At 33.6% G+C, this 22895-nt stretch overlaps 1 protein-coding gene across 9 annotated transcripts in view; it reads right to left on the bottom strand.

Moving 5' to 3' along the window:
* The window catches only part of PHF3 (PHD finger protein 3), a 107491-nt gene that overhangs the window by 42565 nt on the left and 42031 nt on the right, over positions 1–22895 (bottom strand). For 6 of the 9 annotated variants that reach the window (XM_072642554.1, XM_072642549.1, XM_072642550.1 and 3 more), the window contains 3 exons: positions 10293–10454; positions 6891–8637; positions 229–538 (listed from right to left, as the gene is read on the bottom strand). In XM_072642554.1, the coding sequence (XP_072498655.1) occupies positions 229–538; positions 6891–8637; positions 10293–10434 (2199 nt within the window). In that variant the 5' untranslated portion in view covers positions 10435–10454. Of the gene's footprint in view, positions 1–228; positions 539–3192; positions 3339–6890; positions 8638–10292; positions 10455–22895 lie in introns of those variants that run through there. The other 3 variants (XM_072642557.1, XM_072642556.1, XM_072642555.1) reach the window with 2 other exon arrangements.

Raw genomic sequence — 22895 nt, 5'->3', positions numbered from 1 at the left:
TATTAAGGAGAATTTCACTTGTCACATTTTCGGACATGGCCAATATGAGGATTTTTTTTAGCTTTGAAAATGTGTTAAGAGTTTTAGTTTTTTCTTTTATTAATTAATATAAATTTATTAATTCTTTCATTATTAATTTAGTTTTTTCTTTATTATTAAGGTGGATGGAGAAAAATAAATGCCTGTTTCTGAAAAAAAAAGTTTTAATGAAACCTAAAGAAATCTTACCCGTCTTAAAATTTTGACCTTGTGCTTTGTTGTGTCATCTATGTGCCTGTTTTTTTCAATTGTAGGTGCTTGCTTTGATAAACCAAATTTTTCACAATCCATTGTTTTTTCTTCTCTATGAACTTCGACTTTAGTTTGGTTTTCCAAAATCTCTGAATCCAAAGTTTCACTCTTTTTATCTTCTTCAGCACAACATTTCACACATACATATTCTTTATCTTCTTCTCCCATTTGTTGCGCTTGGGAAAGGCTTAACCCAACACAATCTCCATGAAACCAGTCATCACATCTCCCACAGCCAACCATGAACCTGAAAAGAAATATTTTTCAATTAATAAATGGTTTAAAATTTACTCTCAAATTTATAAACAGGTTCAAAATAATACTCAAAAAAATTTATTCCATTACATTTCATATACTATCTCAAAATTCCTTACAATCCAAAGTTCAAGTTACTCAACTTGTCAACATCAACCATGTTTTCTTTATTTATATTAAAAGGGCAACTGCACACATAATTGTTTTCTGATATATTTGAGAGAAATATAAAACTTAACTGAATTTATAAACTGAAAGCCTACAAAGAAATTGATAGAACATTAACATTAATGTTGAAACATTAACACTGTCCCTTTGTTGAAAGACAATAGGGTGTGTGTGGTTGTGTGTGTGTGTGTGGTTGTGTGTGTGTGAACTGGTTGCCATGATAAACCCATGGGGGCGGGGGGGGGGGGGAACTGTGTGGGGTATGTCTGTATAAACTTATTGCCATGATAAACCCACATAAGAACATCCAAAGATATTGAGCCCACAGATCACTTCAAAATGACAAGGACTTTGGGAGAATTCTATTAGTAACAAGTGATCAAAGTGTTATTTCAAAATTACCATCATAAGAAGTATAATTTTTTCAAAGAAGTTACTACTCAATCTCTAATGTTACCTATTTTAAGTAGTTCTTTATGATTTAAAAAAAATTAGCTCTTAAACATACTACTCTTCATCTCACTTCTGAAGGCTGGAGCAAGGGACTTCCTTGATCAAGGCATACTGTCAGAAAAATGAATTCATTTAATAATGCAAAGCTAGGATCTCACTCTTGTCCATTTAATGAATTCTATCTCAGAAATAACCCCAAGTCCCATGGACTAAACAGAAACTAAAGTATTAAAGGTTTTATAATGGGAAGTTTTTTGAGATTTTTTTTTTGCTGGGGACAATTAAGATTTTTCAGAATTATTTGAAAGAGGGGTATTAGGTTTATACGTAACTGCTAATAATTTTTGTTCAATTTTAAACAATTTAGAAAATTTGCACAAGATTTTTATTTTTCTACTGGTTAACTAATATTGGTTAAGAAGGAAACCACACTATGATTTTAGCCATACTCATTACGGACCTAAAATAATGCCTCTCAAATTCTCTCTCTGGCCCATTTTGGCAAGGGAAGGGACCATTTCATCAAACTACTTACCCCACCAAAACTTCTTTTAAAACACCAGGGTTAAATTGTGCTGCTCCCAAACGCTATTATGGTAATTTTTTAAAAAACTACTTCATCCAAAGCATAACTGTAAGGTGTCAGTAGTGGGAAGTAGCTTACAAACTGGCATAAACCTTAATTTGGTCATCAGTGATGCGCTAGGTCCTACAGCCAAAAGCCCTTCTGCCTCTTCTACTAAACTACAGTAGACTCTGTTCTCATTAGGTGAACCTTAACAAAATTACATATTTGGTACTATGCAATACATATCACTCAATTAGATATTCCTTTTTCTGCTATAAAAATCCTTTCTATACTCCTTCATGCATTATCAACATCATCCTTACTACAAAAAAAGGTAATTTAACCAAAAACAAATACCTTGTTTTAAAATTTAGCAGTATCTTGAAAAAGATGACTATTTGGCCGAATTTATCCTCATCTATATAACCATTTATTTTGGATGGTATTTACATAAATTAATGACTTTCATTATTTTATTAATTCCTGTAACTTGTTGCAACAGCTCATGTTGAGCTTTCATCTTATCTTCACAAAGGTATTTCTTATTTGTAAACATGATGTTCACTGAATATACAACTTAAAATTCTTTGGGATTCATATCAGAAATTACAATCAGGAACTAAATATATCCCCCACCTAAGTTTTAGGGTATAATCCAAAGCACTGGATTCTCAAAAAAAAAAACCCAAAAAGCTAACGAATGGATTCTGATATCCTGATTATTCTACCTACCACTATGCCTTTTCTTAAGGTCACAAAAACAAAACAGCAAAAAAAATAAAAATAAAAAAACCACCACAAAGACAGGAAAGTTTTTGTTTTGTTTTTTTAAATAAGGCTTTTCTGGCTTTAATTTGCAGTGCTAAAAGTATTCTCACAATTTGTTAGATGACTTTTTAAAAATTATTTAAGACAATAAATTCTTTAGAAGGATACATGAAGATGCTTCCTTTTTTCAAATAATGACCCTATAATTCTAATTCATTACTTGGTCAAAAAGACAAAATCTCTTTCTTGTCAGAGGAAACTTGTTATAAAGTCTCAGCTGCTCCTAAATCCAAAAATAGATGTTTATAGATACAAAGTTTTGTTTTTCCCACCTAAAATCCCTTAAATGCTGCATCCAAATTGAATTTAAGTTCTTAGGTGGTTAGCTAATAACCACTATGGACAATATTTGTATGGTTTTCAAAATGGTGTTCAAAGCTGATTAAGGAAATAAAATGCAAATGAACATCAATGTTTCTGAAAGACCTTAGGTTGAAGATCTTCCATGTAATTACCCATGTGACTGAGGTAAGAAATGTACCTCCCAAGGACCTGTTTAATCTATAAAGTGCAAAGGTATGGATTAGAATATCTCCAGTCCTTTCACACTAAAAATCCACTTATTCAAAATCCCATGATTTCATTGGTATGGCTATATCCTTTACTACTTGTAATCAACTCTTTCATACCTGAGTAGATAGCTGGTTGCCTGAATACCTGTGGATGAAAATCTTCGCTTCATGCCCAAGCCTTTGTTAACTCAGTTAAGGTAAACCTTGAATAGACAAGTCCATCGTTGGTCCTGTACTAAAAAACCTTTTCCTCCTTATTAGGACCTACCACAGGTTAAATACTCTGCTGCTATATCCTTGGAGAATCCAGAGTCATCTTCATAGCATGAAGAGGACTTGAGTGATTTATCTTGTGTTTAGTTTGAATAAGCCTTCATGACTAGGCAATTTATAAGTTTGTCTTCCATGATACTTCCAATTTATTTTGAAAATACTATAAATTTCTATTTAAATAAAACAAGGCTCTAGTGACATCTATGGAAGTACCTAGTTATCTTTTAAGTGTAATACTAAAACAGTGATTTAGAGAACTGAAGAGAACAGACTAGCATTCTTACAACTACTTCTAAATGTATGAGAATTAGAGTGAAAAGCATTATTAACTACCCTTAAAACTAAAATGATGGCAAACTGATTCCCAAACTGGGGTAATGGATACAGGTACAAAACAGCAATTAAAATTTAATACAAATTTCATTATTGAAATAAAGAATTGACTGTCAGGAAAAAATGCATTAAATCCAAAAGCAATTTCTTAAGTGTTTTCGTGTTTCCCTTTTCATTATGAATTTATGTAAGGGGCCCATATTCCCTCCCCTCCACCCCTCCCCTCCCCCAAAATCACCTGGTTTACATATTTTTCACTCTTTACCAGAATTTAAAATGTGCACAGAAAAGATATGTACATGAGGCTGTTTCAAATCAAATGAAGAATCCAAATCTTAGCTTTGTGCTTTTGAAATTAAACTTAATTTCCTGTATCACAAAGAAGGGCCAAATAAAAATAGGAGAGTATTCATGTTTCTTCAAAGTCCTGGACTTACGGAGTAGGGGGGAAGGGAAAAATGATGATGTTAAATTCTTTTAAATTCCAACTTTCTTAAAGGCGAGGAGACAAAGGAAGTGAAGCACCTATGATTTTCATTTTAACAATGGTGCGTTATTTTATGTCAGGTCTCATATTACAGTTTTTGGTGCTTCTAATGTCACAACCTTAGCTTGTATATCTCTATCATGCCAAATTCTGTGACATTCCAGTGTATTCACTACTATATTCTCAACCATTTGAATTGAATTTTATAATATACTAGCTTTAATGTATAATATTTTCAATTTACAGAAACACAGCTTCTTTACTTTTGGAAAGCTATTTAATGAGCAACTCTCTAGAGAAAAATTATCTTAGAATTCAAAAAGGAATCCTAGAAAGAATCAGAACCAACTAATACCAATTTCTGCTTGGGAGCACCTTCAAAATTATTTAACTTTTCTAGTACAAATTTCCTTCACTATCCCATTTGTTTACTATAATTAGATAAAATTTACCTCTAGAAGAAGGGAATTGTCCACCAGTGCTAACATAAGGCAAACGTTTCAAAGAAACCATTCAACATCAAAAAGAATGGTAAATGGAGAGAAAAATGCGTTAGAAAAAATAGATGAAAATTTTCTCCATATTTGCCCCCCAAAAATTCAATAGCATCAATGAAAAGGGCAAGTTTTATGCTGCACTACAACTGCATTTTGATAAGTAAACTGACTATATGGCCAAGGAAATACACCAGAAGAGCCAATTTCTTACGTAGTCACAAAATATTAATCATTTTGTTCTTTTTAATAAAAACTTAGTTAAGTGAATTTCTATAAGTCTATCACACATGTAAGTCAGTCATAAGTCCTTTTTCACCTACTCTTAAGTTAATGTTAGCACAGATGAAATGGGAATTTGGTAACCCTAATAAAGAAGTACTCAGTTTATATAAGCTCAACAAAATGTCATGATTACAAGTGTTTTGATACCAAAAATTATAATAAAGCTTAGACGTGAATGGGGGGTGGGCGCAAAAGTAATGCAAATGAGTACATATTTTTTAAAAAAGCACACAAATGCTTATACCTACCAATCCTGCGGTAAGGTTTTATTTAAGGAACTCAAACTCTGAGGAGTTATTATGGAGAAATTTTTCCCTCAGACCAGAGGTTGAACAGGATGACTTTTAAAGACCTTTTCAATACTAATGATTAACTCAAACACTAGATCTCATTTTATCTTGTTGTGCTGTTCAGTCGTATCCAATTCTTTGCGACCCTATTTGGGATTTTCTTGGCGAAGAAACTCCTGGAGCAGTTTGCCATTTCCTTCTCCAACTCATTTTATAGACGAGCAAACTGGGGCAAACAGTGTTAAGTGACTTGCGGCCAGGGTCATACAGCTAGTTAAAGTGTCTGAGACCAGATGTGAACTCAGGAAGACGAGGCTTCCTGGCACGAGGCCGGGCACTCTGTCCACTGTGCCATCTGGCTATCTCTTTAACTTCTTTGTTATCATAATAAAATTTTAACATGAAACAATAAACAAGATGTGTATTAGTCTTTATACAAATCAAATTTACCAGGGCATTCTAAGAAGGATTTCATTTGTACTAAGAGAATTTCCTTTATACTAAATATTTTGGAAAAGTCATGTACTGTTCAAAAGCAAAAAAAGACCCAAAATGGTTTGGAAAAAATGAACAGATTTCCAACATTGTGGTATCATAAAAGAAGAGTCTCTTTAAAATGTAATTTCATGTATTGTAAAAGGTAAAAATACTGTTTTTAACATCTACATCACTAAATCCTTACTCCCAAAAAAGTTTACATGATACAAATTGTGAATAATGGAGAAAAGTAAGTACATCACTTTAATTTCAAAGAACAGGAAAAGACCAAAGGTCAAGTAGTTTCCTAGTCAAATAGATAGCATTTTTCTATAATATGGCATTGTATTAGTGTTGTTGATAGATGTTCAAACAGCAACCTCAAATGATGAATAGGATATTCTGGTTTCAACTTCATCTCTATATCCTTTTTCTTTAAAAAAAAAAAAATGTTATTAAAGGGACAATTCCATAAAGCTACAAGGTTCTGAATTCTAAGAATACAGGGAATCAGTGTTTTTTTTAAAAGTTCAGAGAATTTACACCAACACTTTCAAAATTACTGCATTTAAATAAAAAGTACACATTTTCCCTATTCCATGTTACAAAGAAAATTAAGGTAACAATGTAAAGGCTGTCAAAACAGTTTTTAAGCAGCCACAATGATTACAAATTTTATTACAAAATTCAAATTTGGTGTTTATAAAACATGTTAATTTTCCTAGGTTATGTTTCACTTTACACAAACTCTTCTTTTTAATAATACATAATGCTTAGAATTTCCATTACATATTTTTTTGACTAGAGATTTTTTTTCACCAAATAAAACAAATGCCAAGTTGTGAAGCATTCATAATGATGAGTCTTTAGTTTGAATTTTCCAATGCCTAGAAACTAAAAAACATTTCCTAAACATTTTTAACAAAACTTTATGTATAAATTGGTTGATGTAGTAATATTACCTTTTCAGAAAACTCTCTAAGATGGCAAAACTATGTGCAATTTATACAATCAACTCAGTCTTTTTATTAACACACTTAAGTTAAATTTTTTGATTTGCCAAAAACTTCAAAAGTACTCCTTTTTACATAAAGGAATAAATTATCACACAATGATTCCCCACCCACAACATTTTTTTCTTAAATGTACACATCACACATATACACACACACACACCTGTTGCCATGTGGTTTTTTGCAAAAACCACACTGTTTGCTGGGAGCCCACATATATTTGTTTTCAGATGAAGAGATGTGTTCTGAGCCTTCCCGTTTTACAGTGGATATGTTATCTGGAATGAACAATGGAGGTTCATCCAGCGAAAAACTTTTACTACTTCTTCTTTGGCGTGGTTGAAGATTCTTCTCAGCTTTTTTAACTTTCAGTTTATCCTCCTCCTTGATAGGTTCTAAACCTAAATATTCCGTATCTTCTTTCACATGACTATTAGTTTTCATTGTTGCCGATGACTGCTGTTGCTTATGGATTTGTTTCTGGTTGGAATGTTGCGAATGCCTAGCATGGGCTAAAGTCGTATGGTAAGAGTCTTTAGAACAACCTGGGTGGCCATGCATTTTGTCACTCAAAGAGTGAGTCAACAGTTTAGGGGTCTGTGCTAAATTTTGAGCCTGTGACCCTTTTTTCAATGTTGTATGAGTTTTCACAGATTTGCTATCTGGACCACTACTTTGTGATTTCACATTTTTATCAACTTGTTTTTTTCTAACTTTAACTGGCTTATGAAAATTCTGTTGAGATTCCTCAGCATTCCTTTTCATACTTTTAACTCCAACTCTAGTTTTGCTATGAATTTCTTGTTTGGCTGAAACACTTTTTTTTTGAGTACCAGTAGCTATATTTTGCTTAGACTGAATCAGAGATTTAGTGTTCTTGGACTTAATGTTCTTACAATCTAATAAAGAAATAGTACTGGATTGGCTGTTTCTGTCATCTTGAATTTCTGCTATTTCATGAGATTCTATTTTAATATTTTCAGCATGCTGTTGCGGACTTTGGTCAGGAGGACCACAGGTGCTGTTTTCTAAAACACTGCTTTCTGATTCATTAGTACTAGTATCTACACTTTTTAAATCAACTTCATTAAATTCTGTAGTATCTGAGTGTTCATCAGATATTTTAGTATCTGCTCCTTTAAGATTACCCAAAAGGTTTGTAGTTTCTTGAAGTGAAGATACAGCTTTAACAACAGTTTCCATAGCATCCTGAAATTCTGAATTACACTCAGCAATCTCATCCAAAGAATTGGATAGAACCACACTGTTCTTTTCTATATTATTTGGAATTGAACAAGCAGCAACATCAGATGAGGTAGCAACAGTTTCTGCTACCTCCATTTGGTCACCCTCTCTGGAAAATTTTAAGCTTTCCTTTGATGTATGGTCAATACTTCCATTACCATCCTTTTCTTCGAGATTAGTGTCACCCGTTTTATTGGGAACAGGATCATTATGTTCAAGTTCTTCTTTATCTAAAAGCTTTAAAAATACTGGACTGTCACTCTTGGTTTTACTTTCTTCTTTTTCTTCAGTACTACAAGTCTCTGATAAGTGAGTAGGAGTTAATGAATGGGATGGCACAACTGTTTCTCCCTTGTGACATTTATGTTTAATATCTAATTTGGCTTCATTCTTAAGTTCATGACAAGGTGACGGTGCCGAATGACTTGAAGAAACTGCTGACACTTCAGGTACCTCTTCTGTTAACCCAGTATGTCGACTACTCCTTCTGACTTCTGGTTTGGGTGGTGGACAAACACCTTCTTCCTTATTTTGACACCTGTCCAGTTGTCTGACTCCTGTTTTTTGTACAGATGCATTCTTGACAGTTGCTCTCTTTGAATTAGTTAAAGGTGTTGTATTTGAACGCTTGGCTATAGTGCTTTGTCGCAAACTTCGTACTTGTTCTATCACAGGAAAAAACAAAATAAGAATAACTTAGCTATTTTAAAGTTTAATTTAATTTCAATACAAACCTGCATATATGCGGTAGATCACTTTTCTAAATATTTGTTTTTGTAATCATTAATTTTCAAAACAAAGGTTTACTTTTAGATAAAAGTTTTCTTGTGGTGGTGAGATACCTTGTTATAGGAAATTTTCTATTTTCAAAGTTTGGACTACAAATGAATCTGAATACAAAGGATGTTTTCTTCAGTCTTCTAATCCTTAAAAGGTATGATGATAAACAAGTAAAATAGGCACTCTACTATTAGCCCATTACTTGACTTGAACATTTTAAAATATATGAAGTAAAAAAAAAAAAATCACTTCAATGTAAATTTTTTAAAAATTAAAATCACCCATCACAAGTAGAGTGAGCCAATCTCTACAGCCCATCCTCATTGAATTTCTATTAATGCTTTTTTATTTTATCATTATATAACATGCAATTTCCCCCAAGAGTAAAAACCAGAAGTTTTAGTAAAGAATACATAAATAGCCAGGTTGGAACCTCCAGGGATCATACATAATGTGGAACAATTAATTTAGTCAAAAGAATTATACCAGTTCTTCATGACCTAAAACAAGAATATCAAAAAAAAAAAAAAAATGACTATCAAAGATGATCCTCAAGCTCAATTTTAACCTGAAGTTTCAATTTTTCCCCCATACTAGAATGACCAACAAGAAGAAAACTGGATTTTCCTCTCTGTCCTCATTTGTATTGTCCCACTAGCGGCAGCACTAACAAGCACTGAAAAGGCCAGAAATCAGAAAACAGAAAAGCTTGAAAGATATAATTCTCAAGCCAAATATTTAGTTCCGGATAATTACTCCTTTACTGTATAAAAATCAAAGTATAAATTGTGAAATTTTGCTTTCTTTATATTTACCTAGAAACTCACACCCCAAACTACAAAATTTCACTTAATATTAGATAACAAAAATGTTTTCAACTTCAATAGAATACTGGAATGTCAATTAAAAAATAAACTCATAGATTTCAAGTGAAGCTCAGATAAATGCATGTTCCACTTATTACATATACTGTAGATTTTTACCATCATGAAAATAATTTCTAATATTTTAGAGACCTGACTTTATAAATCTAATTATAAATGAAATAACTGAAATGTTATATTAGTATTATGTTATTTCAAATCACACTATTGTTTACAAAGATTAGGAAGAAAAGATTTTCAATGTTTTCACTGGTCATTCAGGTTATTAATAAAAAGTTAACAGCACCACTATCTTATCTTCTAACTATACCTTTGATAACACTACAAAACCTACATTAAGGAACTTCATTATAATTATCAGAGATTATCACTTCCCTTCTTTTCTCAAAATCACATATAGTAATCAAAATAACTTGTTTTTCTACTCACTAGTACAATAATAAACAACTCATCACTGAAAAATATAAACAGTACTAAAACAAAATAAAAAAAACAAAGCATATTATTCAGACGTTACTGTTAAATTTATAAATTATGAGGCATTGAGCAAACATTGTCCCCCAGTAAGTGTACAACCTAACAAGCTTCTCTTGGAAATTACAACCATTTACTAAGTCAGACTTAGTCAGAGCTCTCTCTCTCTCTCAGAAAATTACCTTGTGCCATTAAACGAGGCGATTTTCTTGGTGATCTGACTGAAGTTTCTTCCACTTTGTCCCTCAAATTTCTGTTAGGCAAAATAAGTTCTTCTTCATCAATGGTATCATTACCACTTTCTTTAACAACTCCTTCATCCATAATATCATCAAGACCAACAACTGAAAAAACAAAAACAAAAGAAAACAAAAGATCTCAACATGCGAATAAAATAAATCTAAAAGGATTCCTAAGAAGAAATGAGGAATCAAAATAGAATTGAAAAGCATGTGAGAAAGTTTAAATAAGATACCACCTCACCAGAAAGTCTAAATCCATTCCCAATATGTATAAATACATTATTTCCCTGAGTTCCAAGGACTATACTTTGCTATTCTCCTTCACATATAGTAGAATAATAAATGGAATTAAATAATCAAAGCAGAAAAATTCTAATCAACAGATAATCAATAACCAGTTATATCCTTTGTAACCCAGAACTGCTTACTAATCAAATTTTGCTTTCAATTCACTTCTAAGGGTACAAATATTTAAGTATTGGTGGATTGAAGAAGCTGATCTTTAGTTCAATGGAAACCACAGAGATGTAGCCAAATCAGGGTCAAATTTAAATTTGCTACAGTATTGGGATCAAGTGTCTGGCTCTGAAAAGGTGTATATGCGACTTCTACAAGACCCACGAGAAAGTCATATCACATTTAGATCCAGTCCTGAGAAAGACTTATGTGTGGAAAAGATTGGTGACAAAGGTAGAAGCTTATTTCTTCCCAGAATGACAAGTGTGCCAGAAGATCCTTTGAGAAGATGGTCAAAACTGCAATACTGCATCAAAAAACCAATGCCTCAGTTCCAGATGGGACTCAGGCTAAAACTAGCTTGGACTGAGATCTCAGTAGCACTGAATTGTTATCTATTTAGCACTTACGATGGATGTAATTAATTTGTAATTAAATATATCATAAAAGCTAGAAATTAACCAGAGGTACAGGATTACTGTCCAAATGAGATAGAAAAGATTCACTCAAAAAGGTAAGAATAAGGAGTAGGACACAGTAGGGAATAAAATACCGTGGGGCATCAAGCAACTAGAGTTGGTCAGATCAACTGGGGGAAGAGGAGAGAGGAGCCTGCTGGGTGAGGGAGACATTCATAGCTGGTAATTTTTTAAAAAACCACCTTTTTGAAAATTGGCCAATGCTTATGGAATATAACTTAATTTTTTCATTATGTGGCTATATCCTAATGGTTAGAAGGGGCCTCACAGTAACCTGGTGGTGACCTCTGCACAAAAACAAAATAGACCAATCAGCTAGCAGTCTAGTTACTAAAATTAATTTTAAAGATACAGACTTTCTTAAACTCACTATGCAGTCCTGCTTGATTTCATATCTAATAATTAAGATGTGCATCTAAATAGTTGTAGGTAAATTTTTATGTAACAAATCCTATTTTGTCATTGACTTTTTTTTTTTACAATTTCAGAAATTAATTTCCTATATTAAATACCAACCTGAAATAAAAAGAACACAACTGTAATTATCTACTTCAATAAAGAGTATTTTTGTAAATCAGTCTATTTGTATTTCCAATCCTCCAATAAGTTAGTCTGATAAACAATTTTTATCTTTATACATTTTCACAATGATAGCTGACATTAATCGTTTTTAAATTAACAAAAGACTTTTATATATATTGACTGACAATTATTAATTTCCATTTTGCAGATGCAGTCAATAAAGATCAAAAATATTAAATGACTCACCCACAGTCACACAGCTAGGGACAGGGAAAAAGCATTTATTAAGGGCCTACTATGTGCCAGGTTCTGTGTTAAGCACTTTTTAGAAATATTATCTCATTTGATACTCACAATAATCCTGTAAAGTAGGTACTATAACTATCCACATTTTACAACTGAAGAAACTGAAGCAAAAGGAGGTTAAATTATTTCCTGAGAGTGACAAAACTAGCATAAGAGTCTGGGGCCTCATCTAAAACTCAAGCTTCCTAAAGTCAGGCCACTCACTCTACTAAGCACTGGAGGTGGATTTATAATTTAAGTCTTTCCTGACTCCAAGTCCAAGTCCAAGTCCAAGAAAGTAGTCTTTCTACTATACCAAACTACCCACCTCCTGACAAGAAGTGATGACTTAGGGTGCAGAATAAGAGATATTTCTTGGGCACAGCTAATGCAGTAATCTGTTTTGTTCAACTATCCATCTCTGTTACAAAAGTAATATGTATGGTCACATTTATATAAACTGAGAGTAGAAGGAAAACAATTACACGTTGAAAAGGATGTAGATGGAAAGACCCTCCCCCCCACCCCAAATTTAATCTTGTAATTATAATGACCAAGGTGCTTGGACAACATGATTTGAAAAGATGTCCCTCTTCCTCCTTTCTCTGAAGAGATTATGGTTGTGGAATATTACATATATTGTCAAACTTGGAATGACATGTTAGTTGGTTTTGCTGAACCACTTTTTATTTCTCTTTTTTCAATACTTTGCTACAAAAGATACCTCTTCTGATAGGGGAAGAAGGAAAAGGTATTCAAAAGTAAGTGTTCCTCCCCTTCCTTCAAGACACAATTTAAATATCACCTTCTAAATAGTCTTTCCTCCCCGCTCCCACAATTGCTACTTCACTCTCCTCCTAAACTATCTTTTTTTAGCTTCTTTATATGCATTCTGTACATGTTTATACATGTGGTGTCTCATTAGTCTCAGACTTTTGTGTCCCCAACTTTTAGCAGCATCTGGCCTATAGTAGGTCTTTTAATAAATGTTTGCAGATTTACTGCTTGATATAAAACTAAATATCAATAAAAAACATTTTAATAAAAGACTACCATATGTAAGAACCTCAACCTTCACTCTAGAAGGCAAAACAGAAGTAATGGGTGAAGTTGTAGGGTCAGATTTAAGGAGAGGTGGGTGAAGATTCTGCATACTTGGGAATGTGTTGGTGTTTTAAATTAAAAGTTTTTTTGTTTTTTTTTGTGGGAGGAAAAGGGGTAGACTTGGATTTTAAATAAACACCTCAATTCTAGAGATCATATGTAGGTAAAAAGAGGCCATAGGGAAAATGAGTTAATAGCTTTGTGGTATAATTGCACACATATCCTTCACAACTATCCTTAAACCTTCTGCTGGGTTAAAAGATAACCCATGGAGTTGCTATCAACCAACAAGCATTTATTATTAAATGCCAATTTACTATCAGAGGTTCCCAAACTTATTTGACCTACTACTTCCTTTTCAAAAAAAAAAAAAAAATTACCAGCACCCCATCCACTTTCTTTAACCCTTTAATGATTTTTTATTTGCATAATTTTTTTAAAATGTAATTTTTTAAATGACATATCTTAAATGTATTAAAAATTTGTGGGGTGTTTTCCTGCACTCAAATTGTGATGATACAATACTGCATCATGTAACCATATAATATTATATTGTAAACAAGTTATTACATGCACATATTCCTGCCAATGCATGCTGGACTTCCCCACAATGCTTGACCCACTTGCCTGCCAACACTTGCTTGTCAAGACCTGTTGGCTGTAACTTGCATTTTGTGTGTTTATTTGGAAAATAATGTAATCACTAAGACTTTACTTCTATTACACAACAGATGAAACATGCAATGTTTTTCAAAATTTCCTTCTTTCCTTATGCTTCTACCCTCCCCTTATTTTTATTCAACATCCCCTTTCTTTTATTCAAGGGCCCCCAATTTGACCTGAGGCTACTACCACCCTGGATCGTTCCAGTGGGGCCTGGGGCTGGGGGCTGGCAGCGTGTGAGGCAGCAAAAGCATTATCGCCCACTTTTGGAACCTATGTTACTATGTTCCAGGCACTGTGCTAACTGCTAGATGCTGGAAACATAAAGACAAAACTTGCTCAGTCAGTATTCTCAAGGAGCTTACATTCTTTAAAAAAAAGGGGGGGGGGGGAGGGGGAGAAGGAGAACATTAACACAGATATGCAGACTATATACTAAAAGGGAAAAAAAAAATAGTTTTGGGGAAGGGGTGAAGTTAATCAGGAAAAGCTTCATGTAAAAAGTAGTGCTTGAGCCAAGTTTTAAAGAAAAACAAGGACTCCAAAACATGAGTAAAGAGAGAGCATTCCAAGGCAGTGCCTTTAAAGGTACAGCTAGAAGATCAAATGTCATGTATGAGGAAATGCAAGGATACCACTATAGCTGGACCACAGAGTTCATGGAAGGGAGTAATAAAGGACTGAACAGGATGGTGGCTGTGTGAATGGAGAGAAAGTGATGTACTTGAGACATGCTGTGGAGATAGAATTGATGAGATCTGGCAAATAAAAGTAAGAAATCAAGGATGACACAAAGGTTGTGGACCTGAGTGACTGGGAGAAATGGTGTTTACCTCAACAATTGGAACAAAATCTAAAAGAGAGGTAGGTTTGAAGAAAAGATACTATTTCTGCTTTGGATATGTCGAACTTAAGATGCCTATGCAACATGCAGTGAGAAATGTCCCTGATATATAAATTTGCATCATCCACTTAGGGAAGACAATAAAATGGAACTAAGCGCAGGCTTTGTAACAGGGCAGCCTCTTTAAATGGTCAACTCAAAATTCGTATTTCATAACTCATGCTGTTGATGTTATCAAAGAATTCTTGGTCAGACATGGACTGGAATAAATGCAACCTTCACACAAAAATTCTACAAGAAAAAAGTGATGAACAGAAACAAGTTTAGAGAAAACCTGCTAAGATCATCCAGATTATCCCAGGGTCATTTAAAGATGAAAAAAACATTAACCTTATCACCAAAAACAAGTAGCTAAGTGGTAGAGTGAATAAGAGAGCTGGGTCTGGAGTCAAGACCGGAGTTCAAAACTGTCACCAAACACTTAATAGCTGTGTGACCCTGGGCAAGTCACAACCTTTGTTTGCCTCCATTTCCTCAATTTTAAAATGGGAATAAAAACAGCACCTACCAGATAGGGTTGTTGTGAGGATTAAATAAGATATTGTTTATAAAACATCCATAGAACAATTCCCTGGTGCATAAATACATGTTACATAAATGTTTATTCCCCCCCCCCCCAAAGAAAGAGATTAAGAAAACAGCAACAGCAATTTACACGCCTAATTTCCCATTTCTATAAAATTGTTTAAAAAAATCAACAAATACACTGAAGTCATCCCTTGATGACAGTATGAGAGAAGTAAACAAAGTAGTCTTTCAAAAACAATATTCTACAGCAGACCACATCTTTACAGTCACACAATTCACTGAAAGTTTCAGAGAAAATATGTTTATTGTCTATTTTTAAAAGCATGTGATTCAGACAGTGTTAAAATACCTGGGAGTACACCTACCAAAACAAACCCAGGAATTACATGAAAATAATTATAAAAGACTCTTTATACAAATAAAATCAGATTTAAATAACTGGAGAAATTCTAATAGTTCGTGAGCAGGCAGAGCCAACATAACAAAAATGACTATTTTACTTAATCTATTTATTCAATTCCATCTGAATTAAATTAACAAAAAATATTATTTTATGGCACTTGTAAACAGTAACAATTGGTTTGGAAGAACAAGAGTTTTAGAATATCAAAGGAATTAGTGAAAAAAAATAAAAGAAGGAGGTTGAGTAGTACTAGATTTTAAACTATATAACAAAACTAATTATCAAAACTATCTGGCATTGGGTAAGAAAGAGAAAGAAATAAAACAATGGAACAGAGCAGACATACAATACACAGTAGTAAATTATTATAGTAACCTTGTGTTTGATAATGGAAAGACTTAAGTTTTTGGGATAAGAATTCATTACTTGGTAAAAATTATTGGCTAAGCTAGAAAACAGTATGGCAGAAATTAAGCATAGACCAATATCTTACACCACTTACCAAGATATGGTCAAAATGTATGCATGGCCCACATATAAAGGAAGATATAAGAAAACTAGAAGAACATGAAGCATAAGAAAACAATGAATAAACAAGAGAAAGAAAGCATTACGAGGTATAAAATGGATAATTTCTATTACATTAAATTCAAAAGATTTTATAAAAACTAATGTAGACAAGAATGGAAAGAAAATAGAAAATTGAGAAAAATTTTATAGACAAATAAAGGTCTCACACCTCAAATATATAAAAAACTTTCTCAAACTTCTAAGAATACAAGCTATTCCCCACCCAAATTAATAAATGATCAAAGGAGGCAGTTTTTGATGAAGAAATCAAAACTATATAGTTTTGTAAAAAAAAAAAATTCTCTAAAATCAGTATGAATTAGAAAAATGCAAATTATAACAACTTTTGAGATATCATCTTAAACTTATCAGAATAACTAAAATGACAGAAGGAGAAAGCAACAAATGGAGGAAATGTAGAAAAACTGGGACACTAATTCATCACTGTTAGAACTGTGAACTGTGAACTAATCCAACCATTTTGGAAAATAATCTAGAATTATGCCCAGAGTTATAAAACCGTGTCTACACTTTGGCCCAGAAATACTACTATTAGGTCTGTTTCCCAAAGGGATTAGGGAAAAAGGAAAAGAACTTAAATGTTCTAAAATATTTATAGCAGCTCCCTCTGTGTTGCCAAAGAACTGGAAATTGAGGGGATGTCTGTCAGATGGGGAATAGCTAAACAAGTTGTGGTATATGACTGTGCTAGAAGACATGATGAGCAGGTTAATTTTGGAAAACATGGAAAGACTTGCATGAGATAATGAAGAGTGAAATGAGCAGAACCCATAGAACACTGTAAGCAATAAACACTGTTCTAAGAACAACTTCAAATGACTAGGTCATTTTGAGCGTTACAAATACTCAAATCTTCCAAAAATCAGCTTATGAAGGAAGTTGTTATCCACATTCACAGAAAGAACTGGTAAATAAAAGCATGTATAGTATGGTTTTACATACACACAGGTACGAACATATTTGCATCTTAATGGTAGCCTTCTCTGGAGTGGGATGGGAAGGGAGAAAAAAATAAAATGGACACAGCAGAGAACAAAAGAAAACTTAGAAGGAAGCACAGAAAAGCAGATAAACTTTGAAAATAATGTATAGCTTTTATTAAAATTGTTTTTCTTTCTTTTAAATATTTTTCAAAAAAACTAGTGTGAAATGGAAATTCATGGTTTTATATCTACTACTCTTTTTATATTATGCTGAGTATGTGGAAATATTCTCTTTTTTGGTTTCTTTGCATGTAAGTTCAAAATGAGTAAAAAGTGTTTAAAAATTATATGAATCAGGAGAGGAAAATACAACCTTAAAAGCTCTCCCTCTACAAGGTGTCTCCCATGCTTAGGTCAAAATAATGCAAACATTCCCTAAAATATGTGTATATTACTCAACAAACCTGTTGTTATTAATGTTAAGTGAAGATAAAATAGGGAGACACCTTACAAAAACCACCTAAATCATCTTCCACCTAACAGCCCTTTTAATACTTGATGATAGTTACAAGATTCCTAAGACTCCTGAAGGCTAAGTATATCCAGTTCCTTAAACCTTATGATCTCAAGGCCTTTAATCACCCTCCTCATTAATCTCTTCAAGCTCAAGTTCCTAAAATTCAGAACTATACTTTAAATTGAGAAGAGGGAATAGGGGCATGTGCTAACAATAAGGATGCCTTCAAAAAGAAGTTCGATGTAGCCTTATGTAAAATGTACAGAAAAAGAAATTCAGTAGACAAATAGTACAGCTCTGAAATCAAAATACTGAATTTATTGTATTCTCTCTAAGCAAAGGAGACTCATTTTCACATTCAATCAATCTTTTTTTTCCATTTTCCCATGCATATATAGAAATGGTCTTATTCCATTATTTTTATCAAATACAGAATACCAAAAAATATAATTTTTAAAAATAAAGGGACTAGACTGGTTCAACAGTTCTTAACCTGGGGACCATGAACGTTTTTTAAAAATATTTTGACAACTACATTTAATATAATTAGTTTCCTATGTAGTCCTATTTATTTTATTCACTAAACAACATTATCTGGCATAGACCCTATAGGTTTCACCAGATTGCTTATGGGATCAAGAAAGATTAAGAATTCCTGGACTAGATGATCTCTAAGATTCCTTTCAGCTCTTTAGCCTACAATCCCCAGAGATTACCTCCAACTCCCTTTTTTCTCCTTCATCCCTATCAAAATTCCCATTTCTTTAATAAAATAAAAAGCAGTATATGATGGAAAGAGAAGGGAAAATGGAGTCAGGAAGGTGAAATTCCTATCTGGTATTTAAAACCCTTCACAATCTGGCTCCTGAGGCTCTATGGCAGATCACTAAACTGAGAAAAAAGACCTGGGGTTCAAGTCCTATCTCAAATACTTACTAGCTCTGAGACCATAGGTAAGTCATTTAACTTCTCTAAGTCTCAATTTTCTCATCCATAAAAGGGGGATGGGGGAGTGGCTGAATTTATGGTCCTACCTTGCTCAAATTATCAATCAATCATTACTCTCCTTTATGTAACTACAGTTTAATCAAATCATCATTTCCCTCCTCCCCCCACCTGCTACACTATAAACTCCATCTTCTACAGATGCAGATTATCCCATTCCCATACCTAGAAAGTGCTCTCTCCTTAACTTAGTATTCTTAGTTCCTTTTTGAAAGTAAGCTCAAATATCATCTCTTACATGAGACCTTATCTGAAGCCTCAAATTAGTGCCCCCCCAAACTACTTTTGTTTTCATCTTGTTTATGCTTTACTTGAATGTATTCATATTATCTTCCCTAATAGAATGTAAGCTCCCTGAGGACAGGGGCTGTTTCATTTTTGTTTTTGTATTCCCCGCAGAGTAGCAGGGACATAGTAGTAAGTGCTAAATATATGCTAACATTCTATTATACATTAAACATAGACCTCTTGAAGCCTCAATTACATATGTAAAATGAAGACAATATACATGGAGGGCCTATTTCAACAAAGCTGTTTTGAGGAGCCTATGTGTATAACAAGATAGAATCTCTCTAGACTCTAGTCTCACATCAATTCTCTGCTGTTTCTCCTATCATGTCTCCTCTTCCCCCCAGGCATTTCAAATTAAATGTGCCCAAATTATTTTTGTTGTTTCCCCTAAAATATCGTGTAAATGTCAGAAAGTAAATAAGAAAACAATCTGGACCAAGTAATTAAGAAATTAAAAGGCATGTCTCAAATGAATTACCAAAAACAGGGATCATATTTCAATAACAGGCCACTGCCACCACCTTCCAAACCTACCACTTCTATAAAACAGAAGTGTGTTCAATTCAGAAACTTGGCATCACATTTCTGCAAGGTTTCCAATCTCTGTTCTAGGCGGTTCACTACAATGAGATTTGGGTTTCCAAATACATAAATGTCTGCAATTTTCAGAATGTCTATGGAATACGGTTCAGAAAAATTTAAAAATCTTGCCTGTCCTGACACATCATTGGATTAGGTGTTATTATCTTGAAATTTTGTCTTCCTGAGTTGTTAACATTAGCCAAAAAAGCCATTTCAAGGACTATGGGGAAAATCTACATCTTGATCCTTTTTTTCAGTCTGCTAAATAGGACTTGTCTTACAAAGTTTGGGAAAACTCCACAATGTGATAAGATTGTAATAACAAACTCTATTTTTCCTTTGGGGAATAGCAAATAAAAGTGAAAGGAGAGAAAGTTTATAAACGTTGCTCTTCCCTTATTAACAATGTTAGCTAATCGAAATCACTGAGCATGACAATTTAATGCTCCCAACAATTTGTATTATTCAATAAAAAGAATGTATTAAGGACCTACTGTGCAAATACCATGTTAGGTCCTGAAGTACAAAGTTTAAATAAGATCTTGCTATAGAGAAAGAGCATCTCATAATGAAACAGGAGGACTACATTAGTATAGCACAATTAAAATGTAAAACAGACAAACACAAGAAGCTATATTATTATTCACAGTATGTGTAAGTCAGTACAGCTATGCCAACTCAGAATACAGTTCAAGTATTTTAGGTATAGACAATCCTGATTTCTAATCTAACCTAGTAATTGGCCTTGAGTATCAGGATTGAAGAGAAAAGGGAACACAATGTATATTACACTTACACACACACACACACACACACACACACACACACACACACACCCTCTCTCTCTGAAAGAACACTAGATTTGAAGTCAGAAAAATGGTTTCAAAGGCCATTTCTATCACTTACGACTTCTGTCACCTTGGACAAATCATTTGACCTCTCTGGGCCTAAGTTCAGTAATATTTTTAATATCATTTAAGCTACCTTAAGATAAATGGGTTTTAACATTTAATTTTAAGTGTATTTTCTAAATTTCAAACAATTCATAACATTTTATAATATCCATTTTAAATTAAGCCTATTTCTTAGCGCTCTAAGCTTTTACCTGGCCACTATCAACTCATCTCCATTATTTCCCACCTGGTTACTTCATTAGATTTCTTCCTAGTCTCAGGACCCCTACTTCTCTCGGCTTAGAAAAGTGAAGACAGTTAAGGGCTTACTCAAGATCCTCTATTTAAGAAGAGGCCCCAGGGCAGTCATTTCATCATTTTCCCACCAAGCTATAGGATTTCATCCTGACCCAGTGTGGGTAGCACCCTCCCTCTTTCTAGCATTTATGTGTAGTCTTACCTCATTAGAATGTAACCTCTGTGAAGGTAGGGACTGACTTTTGCCTATCTTTGTATTATTACAGTGCCTGGCATACGGTAAAAGCATTTATTAAATGTTAACTAAATGATCCCAAGGGCCAAACTATCAATACTGTTGCATTTTTTAACTTAAATTAACATTTGTTAATTTTTTAAAACCACACAAAAAGGTGTTAAATGATGATCCTGAAATTCAGGGGTTTTTTCTGTTGTTTTTTTTTTTATTTTTAACACAGTTTATAACAGATAAAGCAATTCCAACTTTTGGTCAGGTGATACTTCTTTTTTAAAGCATTTACAGTATGGACCACAAAGGAAATTTTTTTTTTAAACATTAACCAACTGAGACACAAATAATATTTATGTTCCTAACTTCACAAGCTCTTGACCTAATTGTCTCCACAGTATTACTAAGAATTGAAGGACCCTAACTTATTGTTGCTGGTCTAAAGTCCTATGCCTAACAGCTTAATTTTAGACAACTTCGGATCTTCCCCTACCCATAATCTATAATTGAACAGATCTGGTATTAAGCTTACATACCTTTTGACTATAGGAAATTGCCACCAATAGTAAGGACATTGCAGGGATACAATATCTCCCCAACTTCATGTCAATTCCAGGCAGGATTAGATCATCCACTTGCATTCAGTCAGGCTTAAAGTCTGCCAGGTGTCAGTGGGGAAATTGAGTCAGGAGAATCCCACCTCAGCCCATGCTGAATAGCCACTCTCCCACCCTTCCCTTGAGATCATCTATACAGTTCATACCAGCCTCTCATCAGCTTACTAATTAGCTTCATGTATTAGAGGTTCAGATCGCCTTTCTTGCTACCCACACCTGGAGTTTGACTCAGAAGAACAGTCACTTAACAGTCCCATAGCATCTAAAAATGGCAAGTTCCAATAACCAGGTTTCATATATGATTATAGTTTCACTTTGGCTAAGTAACATCTTTTGAGGCAAGTCTTAAGTGGCTTACATGCCTTTCTATACATGTTCTAGTTCCTGATTAAATGGCGATCATAAAATCAAATTTACCATTAAAACCTTGACTTTTCCATCAATGCCATATTTTACCCGAGGTTACCTTCCTCTAGGAAATTTAGACTGAAACTCTTTTCTCCAAACTAAAGATGTCATTGATTTATTCTCAGTAATTAATTCAGTCTAGTGTTTTAATACTAATTGCTTTTACCTCACTTTGTCACATGTCCAATTTTTCTCCCCATCCCCTCCCCCCCCCACTTGCTTCCTAATGCCTTGCATTCTGATTACTCCTTCCCTCAATGTACTCTCCCCTCCATCACACCCCACCCCTCTCCTATCCTTCTCTCTTTTCTTGCAGGGCAAGATAAATTTTCATACCCCTATCCCTGTAGTTCCTATTTCCCGATTATATGCAATAAAAATTCTCAACATTCGTTTCTAATACTTTGAATTCCAACTTCTCTTCCTCCCCTCCTCCCTCTGCAGCCCTACTGAGAAGGCAAGCAATTCAATACAGACTAAATATGTGTTGGTTTGCAAAAGACTTCCCTAGTAATCACGTTGTGTAATACTAATTATATTGCCCTCTGACCTACCCTATCCCCCCTTAACAGTTTTAAGTTTTTTGAAGGAAAGGAAATTATTCCTCATATAGCACAAAGCATTCCAACTGTAAAGGTATGTTTAGTTAATTGAAAAAGCACAGATGAAACCTAAGTTTCAGGAGGGTTAACTTAAAATTCTAACTAGAGACATTAAGCTTAGATCAAAATCTGCTACCAAACATATTTAACTGGTAGCTGAATATTTTTACAAAGCATTAAAGTGTGATGTACCATTTTTTAAAAGAATATCTGAATAAAATACTATGAGAATAAGCCTAAAATTTTGCTAAAATATTTCATCTCCCCTATCAACAAAACTTTT

Source organism: Notamacropus eugenii, chromosome 2, assembly GCF_028372415.1.
Source record: "Notamacropus eugenii isolate mMacEug1 chromosome 2, mMacEug1.pri_v2, whole genome shotgun sequence".
NCBI classification, from domain to species: Eukaryota; Metazoa; Chordata; class Mammalia; order Diprotodontia; family Macropodidae; genus Notamacropus; species Notamacropus eugenii.
Note: the sequence above shows the minus strand (reverse complement) of the source record. Positions and strands in the feature narration are given on the sequence as shown.